Genomic DNA, 20,627 nt, shown 5'->3' on the forward strand with positions numbered 1-20,627 from the left:
AGCACCCGAGCTAAAGCTTCCTCTTAAGGAGGAGACCGAGTTGCAATGTGAGCCCCCACCCCCGAACGAAATTTCTGGCTACGCCACTGACCACAGATGCATTACTTTTAGCATATGGAGGACAAGAGTAGGGCTTCCCACAAGCGTAAACTTTAGTACTTGTGTTGCAAAACCTTCGTCTACGACCTACTCTGAGGTCGATAAAGCTTTCCTGTGCTGGCTAAGTTCACACTAATAGGAGGTAGTACTTGGGGTCCAATACACCGCGGGTTCCTTCGTGAACACCTGCACGGGCCTGTGATGAGTATTCGCGCGAGTACCTTCATAATGTGGAACAAATGCGTTTTCTGTCCATTCTGCAGTTTCTCCGTTTCCTTGTTGGCCAGCAGAGAGAGAGTAAAACTTTATTAATGTAAATAAAACAAGGCACGATGGTTGGAGCCCCTATTCCAGGGCCCCACTGGCACGAGCGGCTCGCTGGGCTTGGTCCAGAAGAGCCAACTGGCTCTTCCGACCCTCGTCCGCAAGCCATGCCTCCCCCTGCCTATTCCTCATTAGTGGATGTTCGTGTAATATGGGACTGTCTATGTGCGGAGGCCTCCTGGGACACTCCCATGTGATGTGTTTTAGTGTGGGTGTGTCTGTGCACCACGGGCACTCGTCAGTGAACCTCGTGGGGTGTATTCTGTGTGGGTGGTGCAGGTTGGGGTATGTATTCGTCTGAATACGACGCCAGTCCCTCTCCTGTTGGCTGTTTAAATCGGAGTGAGGATGTCCAAAACGTCTCCGCTCCTGCCTTTGCTGAAGGAGGATGTCACGAGAATTCGGTGGAAGGTCATCGCTAGGCCATGCCGTTGCTCGGACGTTCAAACCTCGAGCAATACGGTCTGCCCTAGCGTTTCCTGCCAGTCGCTCGTGTGCCGGACACCAGACGATAGTGTGGTGCCCTTCTAGTTGAGTGCCTAAAATTTTGATTACTGATTTGGGTGCCGTTCCTTGTAAAAACAGGCGGCAAGCCGCTTGTGAGTCGGATAATATGACAGCCGAATTGGTTTGGCGCTCGGCGTCCTGAATGCCAGCAACTCTATAAACTTCCCACTGCCAAACTCGTATGCGGCTCTGTTTCCGCCATGGGCATCGCAGCTGTTCGTAAGAGCTTTGCTGTCGATTCCCAGCCGGGCGCTTCATTGCCGAACAAACCCATCAATACTACTATTGGCATCAAGGTTAACATCCTCGACGAAAGCATTCCTGACGCAACGACATCGTCTTGCGTCCTGACGTGGCGTACGAAAGTGCGTCGAGCCTTACATTCGTCCAGAGTCCCCCACCACGATGTTCGTCACAACCACATTGCATTTTTGGCAGGTAAAACCGCAATATTTTAAGTGTCCGGCTGACAATTCACCGGATGTCTTATAAATGCTGTGACAGCATTAAAGTAGGACGAAAGCTTCATGCACATGACTGCGACGCGCAGTGGAGTCGCTGCAATCGTGATTCTGGGAGTGAGCCAGCAGGCCATTTGGCGCAACTTCAAATGGCAGCTCTTCGCACGACGATAGGATTACGACATACGCGAATATTGAGATCGGACAATAAATAACTCCTTTATTGTAAGTACTACAAAACCACACTTTTCTTGAAACAAGGGCATTTTAAAGAGTCATATCGACGCCACTCTCAAAAAGCATGAGCCCCGGAGAGCGAAAGCATCGATAAAATAATGATGAAGCCGTCAGCGCCATCTGGAGGAATGCGTGGCAGAAGTAGGAAGAGGTGCCCAACGGCTGAGCCGACGTCGCCCACGTAGGCCACGAGTATGTGCAGCAGGCTGCGGAGTGAGGAAGGCAGGCTTGGGTAGGAGAACCCCTTCCGCCATGTCTTCCTCCTGGTAGCAGAACATACTCAGGGTATGCCGATCCTTGCCACCGTCCTTATCTTGCTGCACGCAATACATCGCGTAAGTGCTTGGACCACGCCACTGCAAGCCGCCTCCGAATACTTGTGGTTGAAAACTATATAGACGGAACAAGGTCATCACTCCCTGGACAGGAACGGCTTCTTTTGACCGGTCGCCATTCTTCGATGAGCAACGCGCTTCACTGGAGTCGACTCTTTCGCTACGTGAGACGAAGCTGCCCCACGTAGATGACAAGGATGAAGTCTGCGACAATGAAGCCGGTGCTCCGTTTTGGCCGACGCACGGGGCAAGGAAGAAGCCTGCACCAAAGGTTACGAAGGACGGTTACGAATGTGGATGTAGATAGGCTGGTGGAATCCTAATAATTCAAAGCTGAATAATTTAACTTTTTTTGTTCGTGAACAATGTCTTCCTCTCGCGAGCAACACAAAGCACGGGGGTCGCGAACGGCAGTTCGGCAACCCTCACTGCAAGCTCCAGCTAGCCTTGCAATGTGAAGTGGACTGGCAACATTGTATGTCACGTTGTACTCCGGTTCCTTGCTAATTAAGTGTCATGATTCAGTGCTAAAAACACTGACATTGTCAAAGGCGGTTGGCTGTGGGCTTTCTGCTCAATGCGTAGGGGCTAAATATGCGCATGCTGAACGACCAGATAGCGGAAGGTCGCTATAGCGATCGACTGAAGGGGTCACTGAGCGTCAATAACACACATCCCGACTTTTGAGCAATACTGCTCTCTCTCTCGCACATACATACATGCTCTCGCTTCCATGCATACATACATGCATGGAAGATTTATAACATCACTGTGCTACAGAATAGCGCGACCGCGCAACTTAGGTGGTCATTTCAAATCTTCTTATCTAGCTCCATATCAAAGCTTTATAGTTTACTGCTGCTGTTGAAAGGCGATAACCCTATTATTATGTTTACAGTTTAAACACTACGGTAGTGGAAGCTGGTCCTTATGCCCATCGACCCATGAGGTGTGACGAATCGCTTCACTACGCAATCCATGAGCTCTGCTTTGTGTTTGTGTGTTGCATTGTTTATTAAGATTCATAAAAGTTAAGCACTGAGTTATCTCAAATTATGCGTATAGGTAAAAGATGTTTTCATCATATTGAAATTGCGACTTCTAACAGCACAATGCTATTCCCGCTACTTCATAATACGAATTGTGAATGTGTAATCATTGTCAAAGGGACTGTGTGCAAAATACTCGCAGTGGACATCCATGTGGAATAAAGGTTATACAACCGTCGAGACAAAACAGCAACGCGCCTGCATCATTTTGGCATTGACGTATCACATGGCGTAGTGAGGTGTGGGCGCTAGATTTTGACTATTGGCTAAGTATACTGCCTGTCTAATTGCGTTTAGTGGTCTGAGGAGCACGTGATAAAATAGGAAGGAAAATTCTGCTTGTATATTATGTGGTCACATTGCGCACCCACACAATGACATATCCGTTTACATAAAATTATTTTGTCGTTCATTTAAATGATGCAGCTTAATACACAGAAATGTTCGTGGGGTTTTACATGCCAGAACGACAATCCAATGATCAGTCGCACCACTCCAGCATTTATTTTACTACTCGGGGTTCTTTGCCGTGTAACGAATGCATCTTGCACGAGCGTTTTTGCATTCCGCCCCTGCAGGAGTTTGGCGCCCCGCCTGTAGGATCGAACACATGACCTTGACCTCTGAAAGCGACAACATGGCCGGTGCGCTACCTCGTCATCTATTAGCTGCTACTGTTATTCACTCACAGCGGTCACTGCATACAAAAAATATATCTAAAGAAGATGGATTGATAGGCTGCACACAGAGGCACTTCTTTGATTATACGTTTCTTGTGGTTTAGTCTCTGTAAAACTAGACAAATGACTTATTGACAAGTACTTACAATTACCTACACTAAGACACCAACTTGAGGAATAAAATGAATAAACAAAAACACATGAGAGACCGTTACATTTTTACTGATGAATATTGTGTAGAGGGTTTCTATGCAAACAGTTAAGATCAGAAAGTCAGCATGGCGCATCTTAGATTCAATAGAAAGATATCCTGTGACGCACAGTGCTATATCTGCCTCTGAACTCTACCTAACTGCAGGGCAGCTAAATACACTCACGGCGAATGACTAACCGTGACTTGCCGTGGTTCTGCAGGAGTGCATCCTTTCGTGTCGGAACCAGAAACATGGTTGGATGCTGCAGTTGCCAGGTGCTGCTGCTGTGGATTCCAGAGTGAAGCCCGACATGGCGTCATGGCGGCACTTGCTCTGGAAGAGGTGGCGAGACCTGCTGCAGTCCTTGTGGCGCCCAGGCAGCCGGAGGAAAAACTCGTCGGTGGAAGCCCGCTGCGAAGCCCCGTTAACACAACGTCGGATGCATAGTGAGACTGGAGGGCGGACGACATCAGTAAGCCGTTGACATCTTGCATGAGGGTGCCTTCGCACCCGGGAACGCGTGAAGGACTTCGGAGCGGCTGAAGGGGCCATCGTCTCCGAGTTGCTTTTCTTCGTTGGCTGGTTGTTGTTGTTGTTGTTGTTGTAGCCTGTGGCACGTGTGGCTCCTACCCACGATGGGGGATTGGCCAAGAAATGGATGGATTAGTCCAAAATAATATATAGCATAAATTTCCTAATATCTATGGGAATATCATTGAATAGGATTGAATAACCGGCTAAAATAAAATCAGGAAGGTACTGTTGAATGAGAAATAATTAATTTAAAAGTAATAATAAAAAATAGAATTTAGCAGGGCATTCGTTTAGATTCTGTAAGGAATGTTTGGACAGCGAAGCATGCATCCCTGTGGCTGAAACCCAAAGTGGACGTCCCGAACGAAAGAATTGCAGGTTCTGTCAAGTCCAGGCCAATTCTTCTAAACGGCATCTCCAACAATCTGCTATCGTGCAGCGTCTCGTGCAGCGTCGAATGCAGAAGGGCGTTTCGTCTTTTACTCGCACGCCCGCGACGGGCATGGCTCTTGATATGTTTATGAATACGATTATGGAATGTGTTTACTGCAGCTTAGATTGACATCGTTAAAAGACTTTCCCAAAGCAGTCTCAGGCGCGCCAGCTTCGTGTTTTACTTGCTTTTATTTTCTCTCACTTAAGCGAGCTCACAAAAGAAAATGATTTGGTGCTTTTCGAGTGAGTTTCGTAATCCCTTCTTCCATTCTTTGTGTCACCATTTTATGTCAGTGTCCTCATCACTGTATTTTTCGTGTGCTGGCCGGCAAACACTTCATTGATGCAGCCGTCCTTGTTCCGCGTTTCCTCGAGACTGTTGCGTAGAGAATAGGGACAGCCTTTAATGAAAGGTCTTTTACCACCGATCGCAAGGTCACATTATATGAGCCAGCTTCTACTCTGTGCAGAAAGGGAAGAGATGTGGTGGGGTCAGAAACTGGATGCAACGTTTAGTCGGAATATGAAAGTACGATGAATGTGCTTTAAATTAGACTTTTTTTCAGCTGTATACACAGATCTCTGGGCCTCATGCTCACATGAAAGCTTTATGGAAGGCTAAAAGTTAATCGACAGTCTGTATGTATTTTTTCCGGTCAAGAGCGCAAACTAAGTAAATATCAGTATTTCAGCAAGAATGACGAAGCGTTATGTAACAGGAACCGATTGTACTTCGACTGATTTAGCGTGTGAATAAGCGTATGAGTGGCGAAAATGTCGGCGAAATGAAGGACAGACAGATGCAGTGCAAATGTCACATATTTTTTATTTGAACGCTCCTTCCGCGCTAAAATAACAAAAAAGACAAGAACGAAGAATAATTGTGTGGTTTATTCACTTTATTGAAGTATGCTATAGACATACGTGTGACACTTTAGTGGGTGGACTCCGGGTGACGGTTGACCGCCTAGGGTTCAAATCGCACCCACGAAAAGCTGCGCAAACGTTTTCGTATTAAGGCACTATCGAAATGCGGCGGCCGTGACCAGCGACTGAAGCTACGACCTCGTGAAGTGCTGCAGAATGCCATGAACCATTACGAAAAACATTTTGGCAAGATCACGGAAGTGGTTTACTCTAAGTATAAGGACAGGGTTTGTGCACCTATTACATTGTCTGTTACCTCGCTTGATTTCTCAGAGTATAGCGGTCCGCTTCTTAGCTCGAGTTCGAGGGTTCGATTCCCAGAAGTTGTGGCCGGATTTTATTGCGGTTGGAATGAAAACCCTTCTGCACGTGCCCAGGGTCGAAGTCCTGTTGTAAAACACCCGACGGCAAAAATTATTCCAGAGGCATTGTCCCTATTGGTCACTCATAGCCACTATGTTCCTTCGTCAGATAAAATCGCGGAATCAACGTTAATGAAATGGCGAATTGTGATTAACATATTCTTCAATTTACTTTATTCGCAGTGATGTAGTCGCTCGATATGCGCCACTGTGTGTGTATGTGCCCGTTCTTGGCCAATTCTCCTGAATTCGCCCACTGTGACACAAGAGGTACAGAAACCTGAAATGATGTTACATACGCGTCGTACTTTTCTGTTCACGCACTTGTCATTCCCAGTCTTCCCTCCACAAGCGTCAGGCATCGCCTGTGTCCTCGTAGACATTTTTGTGTAGACGTCTCGCACTGTGCACCCCCTGATTAAGACTGCATTTCGGTAGAGGCTGTGAACGATGTAGTGCATAAGCGTACAAATTCCAAGACTATAAAGTTGTGAGCTTTGTGGCGCATATTGCACGAGATTACGGGTTCCATAGGCTGAAGGCAAAGGCAAATGTACTCGTGACCGATAGATGCAAAGAAATTATTTAAGCGCTTTAATAAAGCTTCGCTTCACATAGATTCCAAGATGTGCATTCTCTCGGCGTAATTTTTTTTTTGTCGCTAATGGTCTATCAATTTTTGCTCACGATTGGACAACGTCTGCATTAAGAAGATCATTCGCACTGGAACAGTTCACCACACTAATCTGTTCGAACTTCAAAGTGCTACGTAACTTAAGCGTACCCGTTAGTTTTATCTCCCTGCAGTAGACATGTGGCGAGTCTGTAATGTAAAAAGAAAGGGGAAAAGCTTGTACGTGCGAAATCGTGCGTCGTTTTGTTGCCGTATTTGCCGTCGGGTTAGAGCATTGCACCAGGCCCGATTTTTTTTTTTTTTTTACAAATTCTCGCTTTTACGCCATGCATATTGGTTACTGACTCCAAATATGGTCTAGTCACATAGTTGCGCACACAAGAAAAGTGGGATAATACCGATTAAGGATAGTGCCCGGCAAGTAGGCACCCGCTCTCCAAAGTTACTCATTACATGGGTGCAGAAAAGCAATCAAACTGGCAGAATGAGAATGTTAACATGTCAATGAGAAATGTACGTCATGAAGGCTTCGATTTGCCGCCGACGCTGTGTTGTTCAGCAACTAGAGATATGACCTAAACGATTGAAGACTTCAACGCGGGTAAGAATTGCAGTGCCACAGTGGTAGTGCGAAAACTCAAGTAGAGTTAGATGTGGGCCTAAATATAACTGTTAAGGCGTGCCACTTCCTCTTTATTTTCATCCCTGATTGACTCTTGGAGCTGCGTCTACCGAGCTTGAGCAGTTAATTTTGACGGAAGGTGCCGCCGTTTCTCAGTATGCGCAGATAAGTTTTGTGCGTGCCTTTTCTTTTTCCGCCACTGTGCGACCTTTCAGTTGACTGTGGGTGTTTCTGTTTTGCGTTTCCCTCTGTTTGTGTCCGTGTCTGCATGCCTACCTTTTCTCTAACATGAAATGCTATCACTGACGCATGACGTGTAGGTAGGCGTCTTGAAACTGTTTCGAGAACATTTCCCGCCTTCTGCCTTTCTTTATACATTTTAGTGATTTGTCCAAAACGGTGCTCTCCGCTGTGAACGGCGACTGCTTGCAGCTCGCGAGAAGCAAGGGTGCAGCGACTGAAGTCCCTGATTCCTAGACACTTCGTGAGGAAGGCATGTCTGTGTGCCCTGCATGGAAGCCTATCTAGTCGCTGTATTGGAGGCGTGGGTGCCGCAAGCATGAAGTAAATAAATGAGGGAGAAAATAAATGAGGTCAGGCTACGCTGTCTCCAATGGAACTTCCGAATTTTTAGCGCTTCTTTAGGTTCCTTTTTATAACAGAAACTTCATTGATAAAAAAAAAAATTGGTACATTTTGACTTCCAAAGGAGATGCGATTATCAATTGAGCTCAAATAAAAATGGACTGACATTAACTATCAGCCGCAGAATTTTCCCGAAAAAAAAAAACAACAACAACGTATTTTTCCATATCACTTGCGCAAGCTATACAATTATAAGACTCGTAGTGGGCCCTTCTTTCCGAACGCTTCTTTTCAACATGTTTATTGTTAACCCTTTACTGCACAATTTTTTGTTTCCTCAAAATATTTTTCATGGAGTTGTAGGGAAGAATAATAGTAGCTGTACTGCCATGAAAACTAACTTTAGCGAATTTCTCTTGTTTGAATGTGCAGAAAAAGCGTATGTTGCGCATTTGCAACAACGTGCACGTAAAGAAGAAGTTGAAGGTGAAAGACAAACTTAGTGCGATTCATACTCGGATGTTTATTTGCACGTGACAATCATTGGTACACCTATGATTTAGTGTGGAACAAAAAGAAGCAATTATACTTGCTTGTGCACCACAGGTGGTTCCCACACTTCGTGCAGTACGTGGTCGAGATTCCCGTGCAGCCAGGAAGCAATGCAGTGTATTCGCGTTATTGTCAAAATTTAGCACATAGAAGCACAGACGTAAGGCTGTGCCGTGACGACGCGACACGGCAGCGTGCAGCTGCACCGCATCCTTTCAAAAAAAAAAAATCGACCAGAAAACATTTTGCACGCATATAGAATCGAAACGAATTAACACTCGTGGTTGTCGTCACTCCTGGAATGGTCGCTGCGTTCACTATCAGGAGGAACTGCTGAGCCATCAAAGCGTTTAGAAGCCATTTCACTTTTCCGAAGAAAATAAACCATGTACACGTTGTTGCATTTGAGCAACATAGCAACGTTCCGTCGCCAGGAACAAAATATTTCGAGATAAGAATGTCTTTTTTTTAATTTACAGAGTCAGGAGAATGTGGAGCTTAGCGTAAGAATTTTTGGGGAGCTTTGGCTTATGGAGAAATACATTTATAAGTGGCAAAACTTATCCATATCACTGCTCGTGGGCACGCGCAGCCTCCACCACGTTTGTTTTGGTAGAAGGTGCGAAGGATGAGCACAGATGGCAGCACAAAGGGGCGCGTTCTTTAGACGAATGTTGCGGAAATGCAACAACGCCTACAGGCAGCTTCAAACGGACTTTGCTTCTGCGTTTAACGCCTTTCATCAGAATGTTGCGTAAATGCAACAAGGTGCAGTAAAGGGTTAAGCTTGTTAAAGCAGTTGGTTGTACGTATACACTTGACTGGCATCTGAACTGTTAAATGAGAACACGCAAAGTTTTACGATCGTAAACTTGCGATCCTCAACCGCGAGGTCGAGCAAGTAAGCGCGTACACGCAGCGTTGCCCGTTTCGTGCCGCCGTGCCCTTGTTCCTGCTTGCGCAGGTCCTTGACTCAAGCCAGCGGCAGGTATTCACGTGCCACACATGTGCGTGACATGTCTGGTGGTCTCGCTAACGAATGACTCGCATATTCTTTCTTTCACCTTGATGCAGCCTATAGGAGGACAAAATCAGGACCGAGGGTTCTTCACCTACTGCCACGAGGTGGGCCGAAACCTGTCATTTCCTAAAGAAAAAAAAAACTCTGTGCCCAGACTGTAGGCGCGGCGGACATGTTTCTTCTGAAAACCGCGGGCGACCTCAAAGGCCCTTCTTCCGCTCCAAGTTGGTATAGTCGCGCTAGTATGCACTGCTTCGTAGGAATGCTGACATAATAAAAAAACGCTAATAAACCCCATAGGGGCGGCAATAGATGCGGAAACAGACAGCTCTAGGGTCACTTTAATAAGTAGTTATTCAATAAGATGCACGTAATCATGAAGACGGCATTCTGCAGTCTCGCTTTGAAATCTACCTTCAAGCACTGTCTTGGGCTCCTGTATATACATCAGGTGTCATTGAATATGGGTGTGCCCGACCCTGATATATTCAACCCTAAAAATTTTAAGTTAGTGTCGCTTAATGCAATACGTTCTATTACACGTTGAAAAACGGAAAATTACGTTCCGTAATACAGTAAATGATTCCAACAACCATGTGTTTGCCGTATTTTATTTTCCGCTCGTTATACGCAGAAAGAAAAAGAGAGATAGAAGGGAAGCTGAATTTTTAATTGAAATTGTGCTTTTACGTGGCAAAACCACAGTATGATATGAGGCACGAAGTAGTGGGGGACTCCGGATTGAATCTGACAACGTGGGCAGCGTATTGTGCACTTATTTCCCGCTAGGCGGCCGTTTTTTCACTTCACCCCCATCGAAATGCGACCGCCGCGGCCGGGATTTATTCCCGCGCGCTCGGGCTTAGCAGCTTAACGACAAAGACACAGAGCGTCTCAAGTTACTGGTTGTTGAACTATAAAGACTGAAGCATATGGCGATGTACTACATTTTACGCAACTTTTTTCTGTTATTGTATGCTTCGCAAGGAAATTTTCTTTCGACAGCCCGTGTTGGGCACCGCGACCTGCAAAAGGTGTTATTGTGTATCGAATCCGCTGTATCTTATAACCAGATCCCAAACACCCGGTACTCCGCGAGGTAAGGTCGACAGTGCACTCGGTCTGGGATCGGACCTCAATCGGAGAGATTTGGTTGGCCACCTGTTTGCATGCACGAGCCCGACACACTACGCGCGGAGTTGTCCTCCCTTTTCCTGGATCCGCAGCATTGGGGATAAGATACATTCAGGCCTCTTAGTATGGCTTGAAACAAGAAGGATCGGTGAAGCGGAAAAGAAGGTATATAGCAGGAAAACATATCTTTATTATTTCAATAGTTCATACTAAATATTTACAATCTTAAAGGAGTTCAACCGACGTGAACCACGAGTTTTACAGAAGAAAAGAAAAAACGCATTCGTAAAAAAGCGTGCGTGCCTCGGTATCGCCGCTCCTTCGGCCGCAGCGCAGTGCAAGCGCGGACCACGTTCGGCAAAAAAAAAAGGAAAAAGAAAAAAAGAAAGGGAGCCGCTTCGCCTGCTTCGGGTGTCGTGGCCCCGGACTCGTCGGGAGGCGCACACGGGCGCCAATGGCTGCGACGCTGAGTGCGATGCTCGCGCTTCCAGCAGCCTCTGCCTCACGAAATCCTCCAGCGTATTCCAGTTTCTATGAAACCGTGTTTTACAGAAGCCGGGCAACGTTCATACGCTGACGCTTCGCGAAAAATTATTGGGAAAGATTGTTTAGGCCTTAAATACGTTATTCAGTTTGGCACCACGTGTTACCAATGTGAATCACGTCTCTACACTTTCCTTGCAACACGTCACCTTCGCTGCGTTCAGGGAAATAATGTACAATCAGCCGTGGACTTGCCAGCTACAGGCTAACTAAAACAAGCACGGGAGCTCCCCTTACAGTTCAATACCCGTCGAATAGCACGTGAGTATCGTACCCTGATGGCACTGGCTACCGTTCTATCATTGGAATCGATCGTTCTACTCTCCTTTTAAACAAACTTTGGTCTCGCAAGCCGGCAGTTTGAGGACTATGAGGACCCACTAAACTTTCCTGTCAGAAGTGCTGATAACTCTAAATGCACTAATACTGACCAAGCTCCTTCCTCCATTGCATGAATATATTCCCAAAAAACTGACATTTTCTATTTTTTGAGCATTCAATCACTTAACATTCTTAACACCGGGCTTGACTAATTAGCTTCTCGTGTTTTCTGCGCCACATTTTCCCATTTAGGAACTAGTTTAATGCACTGACACTTGACGAGTAAGAACACGTGACAAGTTTTGCTTAAGGTGATTACTATGGCTGCGGCGGCGGCCAAATTTATTTGTTCGAGCGTAGCAGTAGCAGTACTGGCTATGTAGTAGCGACACGAACCATCCTGGAGATTATATGCATGTCTAACTGGCATGTTAAAAGGGGCCTTAGCTTATTCGTGTGAACAGGGTCGGTATATTGTAAAGATTGCACTGCAATGATATTCCTTTTGGCTCTTCGTCCGTGGTCCGAGCTACACTCCGGCTGGGCCGTGCAGAATGAAGCAGGAGGAGGAATAAACTTTTATTGTAGACCCAGCACTTTATAATGGCCGAGCCTAAGCCTCCCACGAAGGGACGTCGAGGGCTTGCCTCACCGCCGCCTCGCGGGCGTGCTGGGTCGCCCAGGTTTGGTCGTCGAGGGCGGAGCTCCGCAGAGCCCCATGCAACCTCGACGAGAGAGTCGTGGTGTTAGTCTGTGTGTACTGTGCTGGGCACTCCCATAGCATATGCGGAAGCGTAGCCGGGTGAATCCCACAGCACCGGCAGTTGGGGGTAGTGTATACGTCCGGAAATATAAGGTGGAGGCGGGCGGGTGAAGGGTACGTGTTTGTTTGTTTGTAGTAGACGCAGGGTGGTAGCCTGCGCCCGGCTGAGTTTTGGGTGAGGCGTGGGGAAGATTCGGCGACTGAGGTGAAATGCCTTAACGAGATCGAACGAGAAGAATGAATATTTAAAAAATTATGCGTGACACTGCCATCGTGAACACCAGAGACTAGTGGAACTGGGGCAAGGCCAGTAAAGTAGTGCCAAACCGAAGACAATACACACAAGCGCCAACAACGCATAGCTACGGCGTCCGCCAAAGGAGTTTACTACGGCGTCCGCAGTTCGCGTGGCCAACGCCGTATTATGCGAAGCATAGTAGGTTTCGGGCCTTCGCGCGACGCCCGGCGGTGGCCACCATTCACCCTGAAGTGGGGTCACGTGACATAACGTCACACCGGCTGCAGATGGGGCCTCATATCGCGCCGTCGGTCGCCTCCCGGCGGTGGCCACCATTGACCCTGAAGTGAGATCACATGATGTGACGTCACGTGATGACGTCACACCAGCTGCAGATGGGGCCTTAAGCGGCGCGCGCCCGCCGTCGCGTCAGTCTCTGTGCCCGCAACCGCGCCAGCGTCTTTGCGCCGGCCGTGTATGCGGTCAAGATGCATCCAAACGCTAAGGATACGCTAAGGTTAAGCCCAGTGGACGAAGCATCCACTGGGCTTAATCTTGATAAGCCTCCAATTTTTTGGTGGTTGTCTCCACTCTGTACGGCGCAGCGGGCGAGAAGGACATCGGCCACCCTAGCACCAGCTGGAGAAGAACGCTCCTCCTCCCTCGCCTGAACCCCCTGTGTCGCACACCATATGGAGAGGGCACGCTCCGGGCCGCGTTCCTCCCTCTCGTGCGCGCCGTTAATTCTCCCCTGCTAGGCTCCACCCACTCTCGCTGCGTCGCTATGCTGTGCTAGGTTTATACTCTGCTTTCACTGTCTCTCTCCTCTCTCCTCCCTCAGCTCGACGAAGCGGCGCACGTCCAGAGAAAGCCGGCGAGGTTCAAACAGCTCCACTGCAAAAAGCAATATAATCGATCGAAAGGGATCCTCACGGTATATCGACTCAGGGTACCATAACCAGTCACAGAAACCCCTACGGCTGCTTTTGTTTTTTTGTTTTTTGTTGCGGCGCTCGTAAATTCGAGGCTATTAGCCCCGAGATACCTCAATGGCACCCTCTTGAGTGTGATGTCAGAGCGGGGACAGCTGCTCTGCTCGGGTTTTTGAAATGCGAGTCAGCATGTTTGTAGAACAGTACATACGGAATGTTGCAGGACGTTATTTCCTGCGAAATCGAGCAGAGTTGCCGTCGTCACCACGCTTAGCGTGCATTGCTCCTGGCGTCGTCTGCTGTAGTCACCAGTGTGTACAGGTGCGTGTACGGCGTTGGTTACTCATCGTCGGTTGTCTCGGCGCACTCGTATTGATTTGTCTGTCCAGCGCCTGCTGCGTGTTCGGTCGCCAGTTTGGTTGGCCACCGACATTACAATTCTGTTGCTGCCCAGCTGCATATCACGAAAGACGTTTGATGACATTCTCAGGAAACGAAGTGGTCGCTACGGTGCGTTTCTGTATGCACTGTTTTAGCATCATTAACCCAAAATCCGGTCTGGAACGCCTGGTGGTTGCGCGGACAAAATTAGTGGGCAAAACAACGTTACGTAGTGTTGTGCTGCTATACTGACCTTCCCAAAATAAATTAAACTTAATTACTTCCCTGCTGACACAGCTCGCCATTGGAAGTTAGTCGTCTCAGCGTAACTATTTCTTGCTTTGCTTCTACAACGGGCAGCGAGCACATTTTCCGGGCGACGTTCGTCGAGCGATGAGAATTGCGCTATAAAAAACAGGTGACATTACCTTCCCTTAGATCATCGTTTCTTATATACCTTGTTCTGTAAGCGCGCCATGCATACTTAAAGCAAATAAAGCTGAGAAGTTCAGGATGGCTGGCACTTGACCGAATAACTACGCAACTGGAGCACTAAACATAATAGGGGAAAAAAAGGGGGGGGGATTCAAAGGCGCAATGAAATGTTACTTTAGACAAACAATATTTTCGCAGTAGAAAGTGGTAATGAGAGTTACTTGCAAGAAAATAGAGAGCTTTAGAATAGGCGCCCCAAACGCTTTGGGGCCCCAAAGAAATAGCGTCGAAGCTACTGCGCATGCGCAAGACGCAAACTGCGTTTGGGTTTTGCGTTGGGGATGCTATTTCACCGATTTAGCGGGAGCCCAAATAGCGGCCCCAAAAGCTTTGCGTCGGCAAACATGGCGGCACCCATCGAAGCGACGGCTCTAACCTAGCACAAAACTGGCTTCGATTCGCGGTAACGCGTGGAGTTCGCAAGCTAGGAGAAGTGACTGCGGTTATCGCTCTCTCTCAACTAGCGCGTTTTATGAAGATTGACTCATTAGACGCCGCTGATTTTGAATTCCATTGTGGATTTTATGGCTTGTAGGCCTAACACGGCTAAGCTTGGCTGGTGAAGGCTAGTAAAGTTGGTTTGCTCAAAACTAAGCGCAACTAATTGTTTGCTGCTTACAGAATAACCTCTAAATTGTAATTAAACGCGAATACACGCAAGTCATAATTATTATTCCTATCATAAAATGGTATGTTGTATTTAATTATTTCTAATAGCTTTTCTTTGACGCCGTAGTGGCGCTGTCAGCGCAACACGCTATCCGCAAACGTAAGACCCTATTCTAAAACTATTCAATCCTACGTGCCCCAACGCTAACACCTGCAAAGCTCTTTGGGGCCCCAAACTATTGGGGCCCCTATTCTAAAATTCTCTAATAATGTAAAGCAGGTGTGACGCTTGCGAAGCAGGATAGAGCATGGTACTAATGTTCGAGATAAGCCGCTTCCCACTGAAAAAAATTATTAGATTTTTCTGGTCAGAAAAAGCTTTGTATATGTAACAGCAAGTGACCGGAATTGGGAGAGAAATTTAAAATTTGTATTCGGCTTCAATGGGGCTTAGCCAACGCGAAATTATGTGAATGAGTCCTGCGATCGTGCATGCTTCCTTTCAAAAAACTGTACACTCTCATTTAGTCGCTCAGCGTGATGTTTTATTACAGAATCACGAGATCTTTTCCCTGCCGCAAGGTCTGTGGTTATATGGAATGTTATTATGAAAAATGATGTTCGGTGAGTCTGCGTACCAAAAACACAATATGAGTACTAGGCACGCCGTAATGGGGGACTACAGATTCATTTTGACGAAGTGAAACGACCCGGGACGCAAGATGTCTGATATGGGCTCAAAATAGCATTAAGCAGTGGATTGAGTTGCACACAAAGACACTTTCCTAAGAGCTTGTAATCGCAGTTCAGAAATGTGATGTGACGCCATCGTCTTATGTCGGTACTTCTGGACTCATGCTTACAAAGGAGAGTGATTAGTCCATCTATTTGAGACGTTGGCAAAGTCTCTTTACTGAGCAGCCTATTCACCAGGGATGTGAAAGGCTTCCCTAACACTTGCCAGCACTTAACGTAAAATTCAACGGCCAAACCATCAGATCCTGGACTGCGATTATGTTTCATAGACTTCAAAGCCGAAAAGAGCTCTTTCTCAACTGTGGCTGAATCAGAAACTTCTGGCGGCTCAACTGGTGAAACAATTGGAACACCAGCTAGAATGGTAGCTGGATCAGCATATAAATTCTTATAGAGCGGCCTCGCCAACTCAAGAACTCCATCTGGTGAAGCTAGTATGCCACCAGTGCTTGGTTCTACTAAGGAAGAGAGAGTTGTGCTCTTACTTGAAAGATTTCTACGGAGGGCGTTTCTTCTGCCCCATGCTTCCATTTCTATCGCCTCAAGCCATCCCAGCATCGCTGCAGGGGAATCCGATCTTCCTTTCAGAGAGATGCCAGTGCTAGAGTTGCCACAGGACCGCACCACAGTGGTATCAAGCGCAGGATGATTGCGTCAGAGACGATCTTAATCTCGCGCGATCGACACTTGTACCAAGACCTGAAGCACTCGCACATACCTGCCGTCACTTGATCCCATTCTCTGACTTCGAGATTCTCTTTGTTATGGAGCTTGCGAAATAGAATGTACAATACCTCGGCGGTTGCCTGCCTGTCCTTTAAGAGCCGTGGATTTAAGCGCCATGGTCTCTTCCCTTGCGAGACTAAATGCGAATCGGAAAACCGCAGAATTAGAAAGGAGTGCTCTCTAAGAGCCCAACGAAACAACCTCGAAGAGTGCATACTGGGTGACAGTGATGATGAGACATAAAACCGATCAATTCAGCCCTCGCCAAGCATCTGCATTCCAAGCTCATCATCGAGCTCTCAGAGTACTGAATCTCCAGCCATGTCTTTAAATTTTGGAGTACCGCTATAGGATACACGATCCATCTCCCCTAACACGCAATTGAAATCGCCCACGAGAATGAGCCGCGATGGGCCTACCAAGTCAGGGTTCAATAATGGAGTGAAAAACTCTCTGCGACCTTAACCCCTGCATGGAGTGTAGACACTAACAATTAGAATGTCAGACTCAAGATCCACTGACTATATACGGCCCTCGGAATCCCTGGCATATGTCGCAGCACAACCCCGTCAAAATCTGGCATCAAAATGATAGGTCCACCAGTAGCGTCGTCTGCTCATTACACTTCTTGAGCACCGACGGCAGTTCCGAGTCCGCCAATTAGAACCGGCGCCTGAAGCGTACTGTTGTCCCCAGTTTTTTCCTGGCTACCCGAGTTATATGCAGTCACAGATACCAAAACTTATGCACAAAACTTGGCGGGCAGGAGATTCTCGAAAAAAAAACTACGTTCCTTCGTCAGTCAGGTGGCATTCCTTCTAGCATGTAGAGTTCGAATTCCTTATGCCGCTTGTATGCTTTGCAATGGAATGCTGCGCTTGATCGCGCGGAAGTGTAATCTTCCCGCAAACTTTGGTTCGCGGGTGTACTCTGTTCGGGCAGCATCATCCCGGCAGGGGTTGGGCCTATGTCCTTCTCAGCTCCACGCTCACTGACCAAATCTGGGCCGTGAAGCGTCGTCTAGGCAAGGCCTGGACGTCCCGACATGGGAGACCGGGGCCCGGGTCAGCAATCTGCAGGACACTCAAAAAAAGTTTTACCAACCAACCTACAGGGGATATGCATCGCCGCTTTTGTGTCGCTTTTTGCTCGGGACAACTTGTGGCAGTTTGTTATAAAGCGATAGTTTAAAGGTGGAGCGAATCATCTCCCGTACAGCCATATCAACGAAGTCGAGGCGTCGGAGCTGTGCGTTCAGCGTGTGTTCTTCCTACAGCTATCGTATACCTCTCTTGGCACTCTCGTAACCGCAAATGTAGCTTCGCACAACGACGTCTCTGTTTTTTCTTAACCGTCGTCGTTGTCTTCAACACAGGCACGCGATAACGGCGACATTAAGGTAACACTCATGTACTCGCAGAGGAACGGCAATATTGAAAAAAATAATTATAGCAGAACCTATCAACTGAGCTATTAAGCTGTCTTAGGACAAAGTGTTCCAGAAGAAAAAAATTGCCAACATTTTGAGACCATAAAATGTTCCCGCATAACAATGTTTCCCGTTTATACGGGGTATTGGTTATTGATGCGAAATAGCAATATTTTGGACTCTGCGAGCGTTTCGTAATTTCATGCACTTAGCGTGCGTGTGCGTCTTAATGTTTGTGTATGTGTGCATGAGTGTTACACATGCAACCACATGATTATTTTTAGATCCAAAATAGTGACGTTGACATGATCAGGCTTAAGAGGAAGCTTTAGCTCGGGAGCTCCTATCTAAATACATGTAAAAGGAGAATTCGTTTTTCTCGGCAACAACTGCACCAAATTTGACAAGATTTGTTGCACTTAAATGAAAACCTTAAAATCTAGTGACTGCTGGTTTTGAATTTTTGATTTACGTCGTAAATGTTTTATTAAAAATTCACAAAAATCGAAAATTTTCAGAAAACGACACTATCAAGTTTACAACTCAGTAACTCAGCAACGAAATGTGATAATACAATTCTGTGAATTTAATCTAATAGGGTATCTGAAGCGGACAAAATTTATATGTTACACATGAATCTCAAAAGTTTTGTAATTTGCAAATACAGCTTTTGCACAACCCCTGTAAACAACGTAACAAATTCCCGTAAGATGTAAAATTACATATAGAATTTGTCCGCTTTGAGTGATCTAATGGATGCCGTTTACAGAACCGCGATATCTGTTCTTGATGCAGAGCTATGAATTTGTAAACTTCGTGCTTCTATTTTTTTCTAACGGTCGAATATTTGAAATTTTTTTCAGCAAAATTCAAGCCCTAAATCGAAATTCCGCTTCCAACAGTCACTAGAACTTAACTTTCTCTCTCAAATGAAACACATTTTATTAAAATCGGTGCAGGGGTTCTCTCACAATAATGTTTTTGCGTTTTACATGTATTTGAAAGGGCCGCGTTGGTGTTGGGCCCGAGCTAAAACTTCCTCTTAATCATTTTCGCTAGAAGGGCTCATATTTTTTACTGAACCAGATTTTTTCGGTCATATTGGAGCCAGCATCCACGAATGATAATTGCAACAGCATGCGGTCCACATGGCCAACGCTGTTTAGCCAGCAGTCACCTTGCTCGAACTGCCAACTTTTTGGCTGTTATCATTGATTGGCCAAAACCTACTGTCTAAATAAAAAAATACTTGTTTAATTGATCAAGCTCAAGTGTTAAATGCCTTCATATGTGGAGAACTGAAATCGCGGGGAGCAAACGGTCGTGCCTCGTGTTTTATTTTATTTTTTTCCTATTTCGCGGGCTTTCTTTTGGATGCAGAAAGAGATTACATAACAAATAGTAAGTTAGAAAATGCAGAATTAGATGTTCCCTAGAAGGCTGTACCTCTCATCGGAAGTTTGTGTTAAAGTTGATACTTGCAATGTTAATTTGGCTTGGATAATCATGCTGTTAAGAAGAACACAAGGCTTGTTCGACACAATAGCGAACAACATGCATTTGTAGCATCCTCTTACAGCGCTCCTGCATTCTTTTAAACCTTGGCTAATGTTAGCTAGTACATGCCCTGTATATCTTAGCGCTGAACGTGAAAAAGCAATGGAAAAGCAAATTCGCGATAGGCGTATTATCGTTCCTAGATGCATGCCAAGAAGGGCAGCGCTTAATTGTCCGGCTCTGTAGCCTGTAAATAAAACCGCCAATCGAATATTTGTCTGTACTCTTAGATTGCGATAAAAAGAAAGCTACAGCGAAGAATTCGGCTTTCCTAAAGAACGGCGGAATGTTATCTTAACGCGAGGATAGAAAGGTGGGGATATGCGCATGTTTGCGCGAATTGGGATAGCAGGCGAGATAAGAAAAAGATGCACCTAATTTCGATTTGGAGTGCTATAGAACTAACGTCAGTCCGTGCCATGTAGTGAGCCATCGAGCTGCATATATGTGGCAGCCTGACAACACACTCAGTGCCGAGTCCTCATCATTTTTGAGAGACTCTTCTCATTCATTTCAGCTCAATTCACCTGAAATTTTCTGTAGGAGAGAGCAGCCCCATGAAAACTACCGAGAGGCGGCCGCACCCTTCTTTGGCAGCAATGAACAGCATGACATTTAAACAGATGCTTAGGACAGGCATACAATAACCAATAATGCACGTACGTATGAGGGCATAAAATAACAAACGGACAACTGGCGTGATAAATTAATCACAGAAATAATGACACTGCACATATGATTCCAAAATCGTATCGTGTATACGCATTACTTAAACTGAGAGAACGTACAACCGCTTTGATCATTAATGCCACTAACTTACGAAGGCAAAATGAAGGAAGTCGGAAGTCAAGGACAAATTGCGAAGTTGCGCGACATAGTAGTATACACATACTAGCGATATACTAGCAAGACGCATTCTAATAAGGCAGTGCAAGGGCGAACAATAAAGCTCGAAGCGGGGTTGAAACCATCATTCATAAGAATATACGTGTAAGTGTTTTAAAAACTTACCCATGCCATGGCTACGGAAGAAATAATTTAGCCGTGCGGAAAGCCGGTACCGAAGCGTCTGTTTACCATTGTTTGTGCGGCAACAGCCTATATTCCTGCATTCAGGAGTACGAGTGTTGCAAGCATTCGTAAAACCTTGAAGTTGTGCCAAGTGAATATGTAAAGTTATCGCTC

General features: G+C 46.3%; 1 protein-coding gene across 2 annotated transcripts; it reads right to left on the bottom strand.

The window, feature by feature from the left end:
* Positions 1-1,635: 1,635 nt before the first annotated feature.
* On the bottom strand, positions 1,636-20,543 carry LOC139051326 (uncharacterized). 2 transcript variants are annotated; one of them, XR_011509335.1, is made up of 3 exons: positions 20,454-20,543; positions 4,094-4,512; positions 1,636-2,223 (listed from the first exon to the last, which is right to left on the bottom strand). XR_011509335.1 is itself a non-coding variant. In XM_070528337.1 (3 exons), the coding sequence occupies exons 1-3, from the start codon at positions 20,455-20,457 to the stop codon at positions 1,739-1,741; spliced, it is 918 nt and encodes a 305-aa protein (XP_070384438.1). In that variant the 5' UTR covers positions 20,458-20,537; the 3' UTR covers positions 1,636-1,738. The 2 variants fall into 2 exon arrangements, 1 of the variants encoding a protein (XP_070384438.1); XM_070528337.1 differs by having other exon boundaries at positions 4,084-4,512; positions 20,454-20,537.
* Between the last annotated feature and the right edge of the window lie 84 nt (positions 20,544-20,627).

This window comes from Dermacentor albipictus, unplaced genomic scaffold, assembly GCF_038994185.2.
Source record: "Dermacentor albipictus isolate Rhodes 1998 colony unplaced genomic scaffold, USDA_Dalb.pri_finalv2 scaffold_11, whole genome shotgun sequence".
Lineage (NCBI taxonomy): Eukaryota > Metazoa > Arthropoda > Arachnida > Ixodida > Ixodidae > Dermacentor > Dermacentor albipictus.

What these genes read in the sequence shown, in the direction of transcription:
- LOC139051326 (XM_070528337.1), bottom strand. An exon ending in CAGAACCACGGCAAGTCACG is followed by an intron (nt 2,224 to 4,083) that starts GTTAGTCATTCG and finishes CCTTTGGTGCAG; the next exon opens with GCTTCTTCCTTGCCCCGTGC.